Source organism: Oncorhynchus nerka, linkage group LG23 (assembly GCF_034236695.1).
Source record: "Oncorhynchus nerka isolate Pitt River linkage group LG23, Oner_Uvic_2.0, whole genome shotgun sequence".
Classification (NCBI taxonomy): Eukaryota; Metazoa; Chordata; class Actinopteri; order Salmoniformes; family Salmonidae; genus Oncorhynchus; species Oncorhynchus nerka.
In genome coordinates this window covers 47,071,405-47,086,404 of record NC_088418.1, presented here as the reverse complement: position 1 = coordinate 47,086,404, position 15,000 = coordinate 47,071,405, and the positions used below count along the sequence as shown (strand labels likewise).

At 48.2% G+C, this 15,000-nt stretch overlaps 1 protein-coding gene across 3 annotated transcripts in view; it reads left to right on the top strand.

The window, feature by feature from the left end:
- Window positions 1-15,000, top strand: part of dgki (diacylglycerol kinase, iota) — a 75,432-nt gene that overhangs the window by 46,724 nt on the left and 13,708 nt on the right. For 2 of the 3 annotated variants that reach the window (XM_065008179.1, XM_065008177.1), the window contains exons 4-16: window positions 504-578; window positions 729-785; window positions 958-1,023; window positions 1,115-1,183; window positions 1,374-1,490; window positions 3,984-4,058; window positions 7,324-7,419; window positions 7,531-7,613; window positions 7,709-7,769; window positions 8,293-8,406; window positions 12,866-12,991; window positions 13,187-13,265; window positions 13,360-13,415. In XM_065008179.1, coding sequence (XP_064864251.1) covers window positions 504-578; window positions 729-785; window positions 958-1,023; window positions 1,115-1,183; window positions 1,374-1,490; window positions 3,984-4,058; window positions 7,324-7,419; window positions 7,531-7,613; window positions 7,709-7,769; window positions 8,293-8,406; window positions 12,866-12,991; window positions 13,187-13,265; window positions 13,360-13,415 — 1,074 coding nt within the window. The remainder of the gene's footprint in view (window positions 1-503; window positions 579-728; window positions 786-957; window positions 1,024-1,114; window positions 1,184-1,373; window positions 1,491-3,983; window positions 4,059-7,323; window positions 7,420-7,530; window positions 7,614-7,708; window positions 7,770-8,292; window positions 8,407-12,865; window positions 12,992-13,186; window positions 13,266-13,359; window positions 13,416-15,000) is intronic. The other variant, XM_065008178.1, reaches the window with a different exon arrangement.

Genomic DNA, 15,000 nt, shown 5'->3' with positions numbered 1-15,000 from the left:
CGTTTGGGCCTTTAATATCTCTTAGTGGAGAGGCCACAAACACTGCCATTAGTCTGAATAGGATAAAGAGAGGCTGGTGAGAGCAGGACAAAATAGAATCTATTTCTTGTTCGCCATCCGTCTCTCTCTCTAAATTTCTTCCACTCTCTCGATCTCTCCATTTAAAATTCAATTTAAATCAATTCAACAGATAAATAGATAATAAACAAAAGTGAAAGAAACAGTAAAGAAATCTCTCCATGTCTCGTTCCTCTAACACATTATGCGTTTAATACGTGTTTGATGTTTTTCTCAAGCATAGACAACTGTTTTATTGTGACTTGATCAGAGCTGGCAGATTTATCACTGTCTCTCTCTCTGTGTGTGTGTGTGTGTGTGTGTGTGTGTGTGTGTGTGTGTGTGTGTGTGTGTGTGTGTGTGTTTGTATGTGTGTGTGTGTGTGTGTGTGTGTTTTGTGTGTGTGTGTGTTTGTGTGTGTGTGTGTGTGTCTCCTCTCCTTTAAGAAGTCTGCCCCCAGGAGGAAGTGTGCAGCGTGTAAGATTGTAGTCCACACCGCCTGCATCGAGCAGCTCGACAAGGTAACACACACACACACACACACACACACACACACACACACACACACACACATTGCATTTTTTCCCTTTCAACAAGTCGATCGGACAAAGCACACCTGGCGCTACATCCTTACCATCTCTCACTCCCCCCACCCTCTCCTTCTCTCGCAGATTAACTTCCGCTGTAAACCAACGTTTAGAGAAGGAGGCTCTCGCTGCCTCAGAGATGTGAGTCGGTATCTGATGATGGCGTGTCTCTGATATGTGTGTGTGCGTGCATGCGTGCATGCGCGCGCGCGTGTGTGTGTGTGTGTGTGTGTGTGTGTGTGAGAACTACTGTATATGTCAGTCTCTGACTGCTCTCTTTTCTTTCCCTCTCCCTCCTCCCTGTCTTCGGCAGAATATGTTGAGGCATCACTGGGTGCACCGGCGCCGCCAAGAGGGGAAATGCAGACAGTGTGGGAAGGTAAGACACCTACTGTACACCTTGACAATATGCATCCTGTCTATTGTGTATATCTGAATGAATAACATGATACATCCTGTGTATCTGGTAGAGCTTCCAGCAGAAGTTCTTCCACAGTAAAGAGATTGTGGCCATCAGCTGCTCCTGGTGCAAACAAGCTGTGAGTAGTGTCTTGTGTGTTTCTCTGAGTGTTTGTGAGCATTTGTGTATGTGTGTGTGTGTGTATTTGGCTGTGTGTGTGTGTTCTTCTCTATTAGAGTGTCTGTATGAGTTAGTAGTGGTACCTATAGACACCTAACCCCCTCTCCTCTCTATCTCCTCTCCTCCCCCTCCTCTCCTGCCCCCCTCAGTTCCATAACAAGGTGACGTGTTTCCAGCTACATCAGATTGAGGAGCCCTGTTCTCTTGGCGCTCACGCCGGGGTCATCGTCCCCCCCTCCTGGATCATCAAAGTTAGGAAGCCACAGGTGAGAACACAACACTCGAACACTAACACAAATTCACACATAGACACAGTACAACCACAGCCCAACAACAGCTCAACCACAGCCCAACAACAGCTCAACCACAGCCCAACAAAAGCTCAACAACAGTACAACCACAGCCCAACAACAGCTCAACCACAGCCCAACAACAGTACAACCACAGCCCAACAACAGTACAACCACAGCCCAACAACAGCTCAACCACAGTACAACCACAGCCCAACAACAGCTCAACCACAGCCCAACAACAGTACAACCACAGCCCAACAACAGCTCAACCACAGCCCAACAACAGCTCAACCACAGCCCAACAACAGCTCAACCACAGCCCAACAACAGCTCAACCACAGCCCAACAACAGTACAACCACAGCTCAACCCTAGAGCACACACACAGTTCAACAAGCAGCCTTCACATTCTCACAGCCAGACAGCCAGGATTGGAGGTGACATTGCTTGGGCACACACTCCTTTACACACTCCTTTACACACTATTTTACACACTCCTTTACATACTCCTTTACACACTCCTTTACAAACTCCGTTACACACTCCTTTACACACTCCTTTACACACTCCTTTCCACACTCCTTTACATACTCTTTTACACACTCCTTTACACACTCCTTTACACACTCCTTAACACACTCCTTTACACAATCCTTAACACACTCCTTTACACACTACTTTACACACTCCTTTACACACTACTTTACACACTCATTTACACACTCATTTACACAGTCCTTTACACACTCCTTTACACACTTTACACACTCCTTTACATACTCCTTTACACACTCCTTTTATTACTCCTTTACACCCTCCTTTATATACACCTTTACACACTCCTTTACACACCCCTTTACACACTCCTTTACAGACTCCTTTACACACTCCTTCACACGCTCCTTTACACGCTCCTTTACACACTCATTTACACACTCCTTTACACACTCCTTTACAGATTCCTTTAAAGTCTCCGTTACACACCCCTTTACACACTCCTTTATACACTCCTTTACACACTCCTTTACATACTCATTTACACACTCCTTTATATACACCTTTACACAGTCCTTTACACAGTCCTTTACACACTCCTTTACACACTACTTTACACACTCCTTTTCACAGTCCTTTACACACTACTTTACACACTCCTTTACACGCTCCTTTACACACTCCTCTACATACTCATTTACACACTCCTTTAGACACTCCTTTACACACTCCTTTACATACTCCTTTACACACTCCTTTTATTACTCCTTTACACACTCCTTTATATACACCTTTACACACTCCTTTACACACCCCTTTACACACTCCTTTACAGACTCCTTTACACACTCCTTCACACACTCCTTTACACGCTCCTTTAGACACTCCTTTACACACTCCTTTACACACTAATTTACACACTCCTTTACACACTCCTTTACACACTACTTTACACACTCCTTTACACACTACTTTACACACTCATTTGCACACTACTTTACACACTCATTTACACACTCCTTTACACGCTCATTTACACACTCCTTTACACGCTCCTTTACACACTCCTCTACATACTCATTTACACACTCCTTTAGACACTCCTTTACACACTCCTTTACATACTCCTTTTATTACTCCTTTACACACTCCTTTATATACACCTTTACACACTCCTTTACACACCCCTTTACACACTCCTTTACAGACTCCTTTACACACTCCTTCACACACTCCTTTACACGCTCCTTTACACACTCATTTACACACTCCTTTACACACTCCTTTACAGATTCCTTTAAAGTCTCCGTTACACACCCCTTTACACACTCCTTTACACACTCCTTTACACGCTCCTTTACACACTCCTTTACATACTCATTTACACACTCCTTTATATACACCTTTACACAGTCCTTTACACACTCCTTTGCAGATTCCTTTACAGTCTCCTTTACAGACTCCTTTACACACTCCTTTACAGAGTCCTGTACACACTATTTTACAGACTGCTTTACACAGTCCTTTACACACTCCTTTACAGAGTCCTTTACACAGTCCTTTACAAAGTCCTTTATGCACTCCTTTACGCACTCCTTTACAGAGTCCTTTAAACACTACTTTTCAGACTCCATTACAGACTCCTTTACACACTCCTTTACTTACTCCTTAACAGACTCCTTAGCACACTCCTTTACATAGTCCTTAACACACTCCTTTACATAGTCCTTAACACAGTCCTTTACGTACTCCTTTAAACACTCCTTTATAGAGTCCTTTACAAACATCTGTACAGACTTCTTTACATACTCCTTTACAGACTCATTTTAGCGTCTGCTATCTCTTATTACTGTCAACTTCACCTGACCTCAGCATACACCAACAGCTGGACAGCGCTGTGTGTGTTGTGTGTGCTGCAGGGTTATTCTGTGGAACATGCCTTAATGCGTTTCTCTCTCTCCCCCTCTCACAGAGCTCGTTCAAAAACTCTACAAGGAGGAAAAAACGCACATCGTTTAAAAGAAGGACCAGCAAGAAAGGAACTGACGTGAGTACTGTTCTCTGTCCCTCTGCTGGGTGAGTACTGTTCTCTGTCCCTCTGTGGGGTGAGTACTGTTCTCTGTCCCTCTGTGGGGTGCGTACTGTTCTCTGTCCCTCAGTGGGGTGAGTACTGTTCTCTGTCCCTCTGAGGGGTGAGTACTGTTCTCTGTCACTCTGTGGGGTGAGTACTGTTCTCTGTCCCTCTGTGGGGTGAGTACTGTTCTCTGTCCCTCTGTGGGGTGAGTACTGTTCTCTGTCCCTCTGTGGGGTGAGTACTGTTCTCTGTCCCTCTGTGGGGTGAGTACTGTTCTCTGTCCCTCTGTGGGGTGAGTACTGTTCTCTGTCCCTCTGTGGGGTGACTGTTCTCTGTCCCTCTGTGGGGTGAGTCTGTTCTCCCTCTGTGGGGTGAGTACTGTTCTCCCTCTGTGGGGTGAGTACTGTTCTCTGTCCCTCTGTGGGGTGAGTACTGTTCTCTGTCCCTCTGTGGGGTGAGTACTGTTCTCTGTCCCTCTGTGGGGTGAGTACTGTTCTCTGTCCCTCTGTGGGGTCCTGTTATCTGCCCCTCTCTGTTCTCTGGGGTGAGTACTGTTCTCTGTCCCTCTGTGGGGTGAGTACTGTTCTCTGTCCCTCTGTGGGGTGAGTACTGTTCTCTGTCCCTCTGTGGGGTGAGTACTGTTCTCTGTCCCTCTGTGGGGTGAGTACTGTTCTCTGTCCCTCTGTGGGGTGAGTACTGTTCTCTGTCCCTCTGTGGGGTGAGTACTGTTGTCTGTCCCTCTGTGGGGTGAGTACTGTTCTCTGTCCCTCTGTGGGTGAGTACTGTTCTCTGGCCCTCTGTGGGGTGAGTACTGTTCTCTGTCCCTCTGTGGGGTGAGTACTGTTCTCTGGCCCTCTGAGGGGTGAGTACTGTTCTCTGTCGCTCTGTGGGGTGAGTACTGTTCTCTGTCCCTCTGTGGGGTGAGTACTGTTCTCTGCCCCTCTGAGGGGTGAGTACTGTTGTCTGTCCCTCTGTGGGGTGAGTACTGTTCTCTGTCCCTCTGTGGGGTGAGTACTGTTCTCTGTCCCTCTGTGGGGTGAGTACTGTTCTCTGTCCCTGTGTGGGGTGAGTACTGTTCTCTGTCCCTCTGTGGGGTGAGTACTGTTCTCTGTCCCTCTGTGGGGTGAGTACTGTTCTCTGTCCCTCTGTGGGGTGAGTACTGTTCTCTGTCCCTGTGTGGGGTGATTACTGTTCTCTGTCCCTGTGTGGGGTGAGTACTGTTCTCTGTCCCTCTGTGGGGTGAGTACTGTTGTCTGTCCCTCTGTGGGGTGAGTACTGTTCTCTGTCCCTCTGTGGGGTGAGTACTGTTGTCTGTCCCTCTGTGGGGTGAGTACTGTTCTCTGTCCCTCTGTGGGGTGAGTACTGTTCTCTGTCCCTGTGTGGGGTGAGTACTGTTCTCTGTCCCTCTGTGGGGTGAGTACTGTTCTCTGTCCCTATGTGGGGTGAGTATTGTTCTCTGTCCCTCTGTGGGGTGAGTACTGTTCTCTGTCCCTGTGTGGGGTGAGTACTGTTCTCTGTCCCTCTGAGGGGTGAGTACTGTTCTCTGTCCCTCTGTGGGGTGAGTACTGTTCTCTGTCCCTCTGTGGGGTGAGTACTGTTCTCTGTCCCTCTGTGGGGTGAGTACTGTTCTCTGTCCCTGTGTGGGGTGATTACTGTTCTCTGTCCCTGTGTGGGGTGAGTACTGTTCTCTGTCCCTCTGTGGGGTGAGTACTGTTGTCTGTCCCTCTGTGGGGTGAGTACTGTTCTCTGTCCCTCTGTTGGGTGAGTACTGTTCTCTGTCCCTCTGTGGGGTGAGTACTGTTGTCTGTCCCTGCGTGGGGTGAGTACTGTTCTCTGTCCCTCTGTGGGGTGAGTACTGTTCTCTGTCCCTCTGTGGGATGAGTACTGTTGTCTGTCCCTCTGGGGGGTGGCAGGTAGCCTAGTGGTTAGAGCTTTGGACTAATAACCAGAAGGTTGCAAGTTCAAACCCCTGATCTGACAAAGTATAAATCTGTCGTTCTGCCCCTGAACAGGCAGTTAACCCACTGTTCCTAGGCCGTCATTGAAAATAAGAATGTGTTCTTAACTGACTTGCCTGGTTAAATAAAGGTCCAATTTTTAAAAAAGTACTGTTGTCTGTACCTCTGTGGGGTGAGTACTGTTCTCTGTCCCTCTGTGGGGTGAGTACTGTTGTCTGTCCCTCTGTGGGGTGAGTACTGTTCTCTGTCCCTCTGTGGGGTGAGTACTGTTCTCTGTCCCTCTGTGGGGTGAGTACTGTTGTCTGTCCCTCTGTGGGGTGAGTACTGTTCTCTGTCCCTCTGTGGGGTGAGTACTGTTCTCTGTCCCTGTGTGGGGTGAGTACTGTTCTCTGTCCCTCTGAGGGGTGAGTACTGTTCTGTGTCCCTCTGTGGGGTGAGTACTGTTCTCTGTCCCTCTGTGGGGTGAGTACTGTTCTCTGTCCCTCTGTGGGGTGATTACTGTTCTCTGTCCCTCTGTGGGGTGAGTACTGTTCTCTGTCCCTGTGTGGGGTGATTACTGTTCTCTGTCCCTGTGTGGGGTGAGTACTGTTCTCTGTCCCTCTGTGGGGTGAGTACTGTTGTCTGTCCCTCTGTGGGGTGAGTACCGTTCTCTGTCCCTCTGTGGGGTGAGTACTGTTGTCTGTCCCTCTGTGGGGTGAGTACTGTTCTCTGTCCCTCTGTGGGGTGAGTACTGTTGTCTGTCCCTGTGTGGGGTGAGTACTGTTCTCTGTCCCTCTGTGGGGTGAGTACTGTTCTCTGTCCCTCTGTGGGATGAGTACTGTTGTCTGTCCCTCTGGGGGGTGGCAGGTAGCCTAGTGGTTCGAGCTTTGGACTAATAACCAGAAGGTTGCAAGTTCAAACCCCTGATCTGACAAAGTATAAATCTGTCGTTCTGCCCCTGAACAGGCAGTTAACCCACTGTTCCTAGGCCGTCATTGAAAATAAGAATTTGTTCTTAACTGACTTGCCTGGTTAAATAAAGGTCAAATTTTAAATAAAAGTACTGTTGTCTGTCCCTCTGTGGGGTGAGTACTGTTGTCTGTCCCTCTGTGGGTTGAGTACTGTTCTCTGTCCCTCTGTGGGGTGAGTACTGTTGTCTGTCCCTCTGTGGGGTGAGTACTGTTCTCTGTCCCTCTGTGGGGTGAGTACTGTTGTCTGTCCCTGTGTGGGGTGTGTGTACAAACGTGTTCTATTTGCTGACAAGGGGTAGACTCTTGCTAATATCTTTTTGCTCCCATTAGGAGTCAAAGTGGCGCCCGTTCATGCTGAAGCCCCTTTCCTCCCCTCTGATGAAACCTGTTCTAGTCTTTGTCAACCCCAAGAGTGGAGGCAACCAGGTAAGTTAACCTATGATTCCTGACCTATAACCCTAACTGCTGGCCCACAAACCCCTAGCTACCGTCAGCCCTGACCCCTGACCCTAACCTCCTTCTCTCTCTGTGTCTCAGGGTACTAAGGTGTTACAGATGTTTATGTGGATCCTAAACCCTCGCCAGGTGTTTGATCTCTCCCAGGGAGGGCTCAGAGAGGCGTGAGTACTTCACCCTGCATGCTACACCCTACATACCACACTACACCTTATACACTATTTCCTACACCCTAACCTCTGTACGTCCTGTCTCCCAGGTTGGAGTTGTACAGGAAAGTGCCAAACCTGCGTATCCTGGCCTGTGGAGGAGACGGGACGGTGAGAGAATGAACATGTTATTACTGTTTTACTGCAGTACAACTGTTATTACCAATGTTAGTCTGAGTCTGCCTGCCTGCCTGCCTGCCTGCCCCCCCGCTCGTCCGCCCGCCTGCCTGCCTGCCTGTCTGTCTGCCTGCGTCTCTGTATGATTGCAGTGCTACTGTCAGGGGTATTCAACTCTTACCCTACCTGATCATTAATTGGACACACCTGGTTTCCGAGGTCTAAATCAGTCCCTGATGAGAGGGGAACAATTTAAAAAAGCAATGTAACTAACTGGCTTCGAAGTCCAGAGTTGAGTTTGAGGGTGCTAGATGATAGACCGTGCAATATGTGTTACTGAGTGTGAACACAGCTCCCCCTGGTGGCAACACACACAGACATGGTTAACATGTATGAATGTATCCCAGGACCCTACATTATTCACAGCATTAATGAACTTCATTAACAGAGCCATCTCTCCCCATCTCACTCTGGCTCCTCTCTCTCTCTCTCCTTCTCTCGCCTTCCCTCGCCTTAGGTGGGGTGGATCCTGTCTGCTCTGGATGAGTTAGGAATGACCCCTCATCCGCCTGTAGCTGTACTTCCTCTGGGGACAGGAAATGACCTCGCCAGGACCCTCAACTGGGGAGGGGTAAGCTGCCCTTTGTGTGTGGATGTGCGTGTGTGTTTGTTTGCGGCATGTGTGCACCGGTGTGTGCACGCACATGGGTGTCATCCACCCATTATTTTAGAGGGGGCACGAAGTACGTGACGATAGATGGGGGGTTGTCTGGAAGGGGCTGGCTCCCCACTGGAAGTCGGAGAATTTTGTACTTTTCAAACACCTTAAACACTTTTTCCCCCGAACCAAATATTTTCATTATATTTATTCATGAGGAAGGAATCAATAGGCTACATAGCTTGAATTGACAAACATACTGTACCTCCTGGGAGTCCTGCCCATCACCGGCAGCTCAAATCTAATCAAACACTGTGTGTGTAACTCTACACTTTTCTCTCCTCCTCCTCCTCCTCCTCCTCCTCCAATGACGTTACTGTCTGCATACGCTGGTGTATCTAGCGTCCTGTCTCACATATCTTTGCTCCGTGGTGCACCTTGGAAGCAACCCGTTACTAGGGAGAATAGTGAGGGTGGGGTACTCTTTTACCTGGTCCAGTCGGTAAATATTTCCGATAAAACGTGGGCTTAAGAATGAAGTTAAAGAGTTCAACATTGTAATGCCGAGGGGGCCACGTGCCCTTGTGTCCTCTTTGCACGTGTGGGTGTCATTATGTTTGTGCTGTACACATTGCCCTCTGTCTGACTCTGACCCAACGTAGTCATCTTACACAATATATATAGCACAGTAGTCGGTTCCCCGGGCGCCGAAGACGTGTATGTCGATTAAGGCAGCCTCCCCCGGCACCTCTCTGTTGGGTTAAATGCGGAAGACACATTTCAGTTGAAGGCATTCTGTTGGCCAACTGACTCGGTATCCCCCCTCTTCCCTTTCAACACAGTGGACTCTGTCTCACTGAAATAACTCATGTTGTATTGCAGCAGTGACTCGTGTGGTTTATTGCAGGTGTTTGTCCTGCTCTCTTTCAGACGGTCCATTCACTGCTGCTGCTCTGTCTGTCTGTTCTGTTTTGATCAGCATACAGCCCGTTCTCTCGGTTCTCCTGCACCTGCTGCAGCGCCACTGTGTGTGTCGGTGTGCATGTGTGTGCGTGTGTGTCCTGTTGGTGAGAGTGCTGCTGTCACCGGCACGTTCGCTGGCACAAAAGCTTAGTTTGTGCGTGTATGTGACGCGAAACAGCCTTTGGCACTCTGATTGCCTGAGTCAGTGCAGAGACGAATCTCTCTCTCTCTCTCTCTCTCTCTCTCTCTCTCTCTCTGTGTGTGTGTGTTGTGTGTGTGTTTGTGTGAGTGGGTGTTTGTGTTTGTGTATGTGTGTATCCTGTTGGTGAGAGTGCTACTTTCTCTGACACAAATTGCCTGAGTCAGTGCAGAGATGTTTGTGCGTGTTTGTATGTGTGTGTGGGTGTGTGTGCACTAAGGCTGATTAGCAGTAGCTCTAATGAGCGTTGCCTAAATATAAACGAGTTCTCTCTGAACCCCACAGAGGGAGAAAGATGGAGAGAGAGAGCGAGAGAGAGAGAGAGAGAGAGAGAGAGAGCGAGAGAGAGAGAGAGAGAGAGAGAGAGAGAGAGAGAGAGAGAGAGAGAGAGAGAGAGAGAGGAAACACTTCCAGGCTCTTGGGGAGGAGAGGAGGGATGTGTATATCAAGGATTATTAGCAGTGATTATAATTCATTACAGATAACAACATCAAATCTGCATGGAAATAACATTCAGATGCTTAGAGGAGAAGAGAAGAGAAAAGAGACGCCCGAGAGAGAGACAGTATGAGGGAGAGATAGTTTGTCTGCCTCTGTTCAGAAGATGCATTGAGAACATCTAAGGTATGGAGCTGCCGCTTTCAAGGAGCAGGACTCTAATTCGGACACTTACAAGAAATCCCGCTACGACCTCCGACGAGCCATCAAACAGGTAAACCATCAATATAGGACTAAGATCGAATCCTACTACGTCGGCTTTGACGCTCAACAGATGTGGCAGGGCTCGCCAACTATCATGAATTACAAAGGGAAAACCAGCCACGAGCTGCCTAGGGACACGAGGCTACCAAACAAGAGAAATGCCTTCTATGCTCACTTCAAGGTAAGCAACACTAAACCATGCATGAGAGAACCAGCTGTTCTGGACGACTGTGTGATATCGCTCTCCGTAGCCGATATGAGTAAGACCTTTAAACAAGTTAACATTCGCAAGTCCACGGGGCCAGACGGAATACCAGGACGCGTACTCAGAGCATCTATTGCACTCCACACTGCCCTCACCCACCTGGATAAAAGGAATACCTATGTAAGAATGCTGTTCATAGACTACAGCTCAACATTCAACACCATAGTCCCCCCCAAGCTCAGTACCCTGGAACTGAACACTTCCCTCTGCAACTGTATCCTAGACTTCCTGACGGGCCAACCTTAGGAGGTGAGGGTAAGCAACAACACATACTCTTGATGCTGACCATCAACACAGGGGCCCCTAAGGGGTGTGTGCTAAGTCCCCCCTTGTACTCCCTGTTCACCCACGACTGTGTGGCCATGCATTACTCCAACAACGTCATCAAATTTGCTGACGATGCGATGGTGCTAGGACTGAACACCGAAGACGATGAGGCAGCCTATAGGGAGAAGGTCAGAGACCTGGGAGTGTGGTGCCAGGACAACAACCTCTTCCTCAATGTCAGCATGACAAAGGAGCTGATCGTGGGCTACAGGAAATGGAGGGGTGAGCACACCACCATCCAAATCGATGGGGCTGTAGTGGAGCGGGTCGAGAGCTTCAAGGTCATCGGTGTCCACGACACTGAGGAATTAACATGGTCCACACACACCCGTAACATTGTGAAGAGGGCACGACGATGCCTCTTCCCTCTCAGGAGGCTTAAAAGATTTGGTATGGGCCCTCAGGTCCTCTAAAAGTTATACGGCTGCACCATTGAGAACATCTTGATTGCCTACATCACTGCTTGGTATGGTAACTGCAAGGCACCCGACCGCTAGGCGGTACAGAGGGTGGTGAGTATGGCCCAGTACATAACTGGGGCAGAGCTCACTGGGGCCTGGACCTCTATACCAGGCGGTGTCAGAGGAAGGCCCAAACAATTGTCAAAGACTCCAGCAATCCAAGCCATAGACTGTTCTCTCTGCTACTGCACGGCAAGCGGTACCAGTGCACCAAGTCTGGAACCAACAGGACCCTGAACAGCTTCTACCCCCAAACCATAATGCTGCTAAACAACACTGCTAAATAGCTCATCAAATGGCCACCCGGACTAACTGCATTGACCTTTCTTTTAGCTAACTCTCTTGCACAGACTCTATGCAGACACACTACCCACACACTCACGCATACTCACGCATACTACTAACACACACATATGCACTACATACGCCTACACACACATAACATGCACACACATGCACACTGACGCCACTGTGTGTGTGTGTGTGTGTGTGTGTGTGTGTGTGTGTGTGTGTATGTGTGTGTGTGTGTGTGTGTGTGTGTGTGTGTGTGTGCGTTTGTTGTGTGTGTGTGTGTGTGTGTGTGTGTGTGTGTGTGTGTGTGTGTGTGTGTGTGTGTGTGTGTGTGTCTGTGTGTGTGTGTGTGTGTGTCCACCTGTCTGACTGTGTAGGCGATAAACAGTCTGACCTCAGTGTCCTGGATAAGTCACTCTCATTCTTGTTCTAACTTGAAATGCTATTATTGTCATATTCCCATTCCCTTTGTCTCAGTCTTCAGTTTGAAGGAAGTGAAATTAGCTCAGTTTACCTGAAGTAACATGTCTCTCTCCCTCTCTGTAAGGTTATAACCTGTCTCTCCATGTAGGGTTATAATCTGTCTGTCTGTCTCTCTCTCTCTCTCTCTCTCTCTCGCTCTCTCTCTCTCTCTCTCTCTCTCTCTCTCTCTCTCTATGTAGGGGTATAACCTGTCTCTCTCTGTGTAGGGTTATAACCTGTCTCTATCTGTGTAGGGTTATAACCTGTCTATCTATGTGTAGGGTTATAACCTGCCTCTCTTTGTGTGGGATTATAACCTTTCTCTCTCTGTGTAGGGTTATAACCTGTCACTCTCTGTGTAGGGTTATTTACCTGTCTCTCTGTGTAGGGTTATAACCTGTCTTTCTCTGTGTAGGGTTATAACCTGTCTCTGTGTAGGGTTATAACCTGTCACTCTCTGGTTAGGGTTATAACCTGTGTTGCTCTGTGTAGGGTTATAACCTGTCTCTCTGTGTGTAGGGTAATGACCTGTATCTATCTGTGTAGGGTTATAACCTGTCACTCTCTGTGTAGGGTTATGACCTGTCACTCTCTGTGTTGGGTTATAACCTGTCTCTCTCTGTGTATGGTTATAACCTGGTTCTCCTTGTGTAGGGTTATAACCTGTCTCTCTCTGTGTAGGGTTATAACCTGTGTTGCTCTGTGTTGGGTTATTACCTGTCTCTCTCTGTGTAGTGTTATAATCTGTCTCTCTCTGTGTAGGGTTATACAGACGAGCCGGTTTCCAAGGTACTGTGTCAGGTGGAGGACGGCTCTGTGGTGCAGCTAGACAGATGGAACCTTCAGGTGGAGAGAAGCCCCGCCCAGCCGGAGGAGGGCACACAGAAGGTCTGTCTGGGGTCAGAGGTTAGGGGTCAGGGGGGAAGGTGAATGGTCAAGAGAGGGGTCAGTGGTATGGCTGTCTCATGGTCTGAGTGATATGGACAGTGAGTAAAAGCAAAGTTCAACCTTATTTAAACTGATTTTGTACCTCTTTTTTTCGCTCCCCTCTTTTTCACTCTGCATCTCTCTGTATGTCTCCAGCTCCCACTGAACGTGTTCAACAACTACTTCAGCCTGGGCTTCGACGCCCACGTCACACTGGAGTTCCACGAATCCAGAGGTGAGCAGTACTGTCTCTCAGGACTAGAATCATTGTTCCTTTAGCTGTCTGACTACAGTAGGACACAGACTGTTGTATCTCCTCCTCCCTGCAGAAGCCAACCCTGAGAAATTCAACAGCCGCTTTCGCAACAAGATGTTCTATGCAGGGGTGAGTACCTGACCGACTTAACACCACATTACTGAATGGGGCGAGGAGGGAGAGGGATGAGGAGAGGGATGTGGAGGGAGGGTAGAGAGGAGGGAGGGAATAGAGAGAGAGAGAGAGAGAGAAAGAGAGGTGTAGCGAGAGGGAGGGAATAGAGAGAGAGAGAGAGAGAGAACTCCCATATCTACTGGGTGAAATTCCACAGTGTGCCATCACAGCAGCAAGATTTGTGACCTGTTGCCACGAGAAAAGGGCAACCAGTGAAGAACAAACACCATTGTAAATACAACCCATATTTATGCTTATTTATTTTATCTTGTGTCCTTTAACTATTTGTACATTGTATATATATATATATATAATATGACATTTGTAATGTCTTTACTGTTTTGAAACTTCTGTATGTGTAATGTTTACTGTTCATTTTTGTTGTTTTTCACCTTATATATTCACTTTGTATGTTGTCTACCTCACTTGCTTTGGCAATGTTAACACATGTTTCCCATGCCAATAAAGCCCTTGAATTGAATTGAATTGAAATTGAATTGAATTGAAATTGAATTGAATTGAATTGAATTGAATTGAAATTGAATTGAGAGAGAGAGAGAGGGGTGTAGAGAGAGGGGGGAACAGAGAGAGAGAGAGAGAGGGAGGTGTAGAGAGAGGGAGGGAATAGAGAGAGAGAGGTGTAGAGAGAGAGAGGGAATAGAGAGAGAGAGGGAATAGAGAGAGAGGGGGAATAGAGAGAGAGAGAGAGAGGTGTAGAGAGAGAGAGGGAATAGAGAGAGTGAGGGAATAGAGAGAGAGAGGTGTAGAGAGAGAGGGGGAATAGAGAGAGAGAGGGAGGGAATAGAGAGAGAGAGGGAGGGAATAGAGAGAGAGAGGGAGGGAATAGAGAGAGAGAGGTGTAGAGAGAGAGAGGGAATAGAGAGAGAGAGGGAATAGAGAGAGAGGTGTAGAGAGAGGGAGGGAATAGAGAGAGAGAGGTGTAGAGAGAGGGAGGGAATAGAGAGAGAGAGGGAGGGAATAGAGAGAGAGAGGGAGGGAATAGAGAGAGAGAGGTGTAGAGAGAGGGAGGGAATAGAGAGAGAGAGGTAGGGAATAGAGAGAGAGAGGGAGGGAATAGAGAGAGAGAGGTGTAGAGAGAGGGAATAGAGAGAGAGGGAATAGAGAGAGAGAGGTGTAGAGAGAGGGAGGGAATAGAGAGAGAGAGGTGTAGAGAGAGGGAGGGAATAGAGAGAGAGAGGGCGGGGAATAGAGAGAGAGAGGGAGGGAATAGAGAGAGAGAGGTGTAGAGAGAGGGAGGGAATAGAGAGAGAGAGGTAGGGAATAGAGAGAGAGAGGGAGGGAATAGAGAGAGAGAGGTGTAGAGAGAGGAATAGAGAGAGAGAGGTGTAGAGAGGGAGGGAATAGAGAGAGAGAGGTGTAGAGAGAGGGAGGGAATAGAGAGAGAGAGGGAGGGAATAGAGAGAGAGAGGTGTAGAGAGAGGGAGGGAATAGAGAGAGAGAGAGGTGTAGAGAGAGAGAGGGAATAGAGAGAGAGAGGTGTAGAGAGAGGGAGGGAATAGAGAGAGAGAGGGAGGGAATA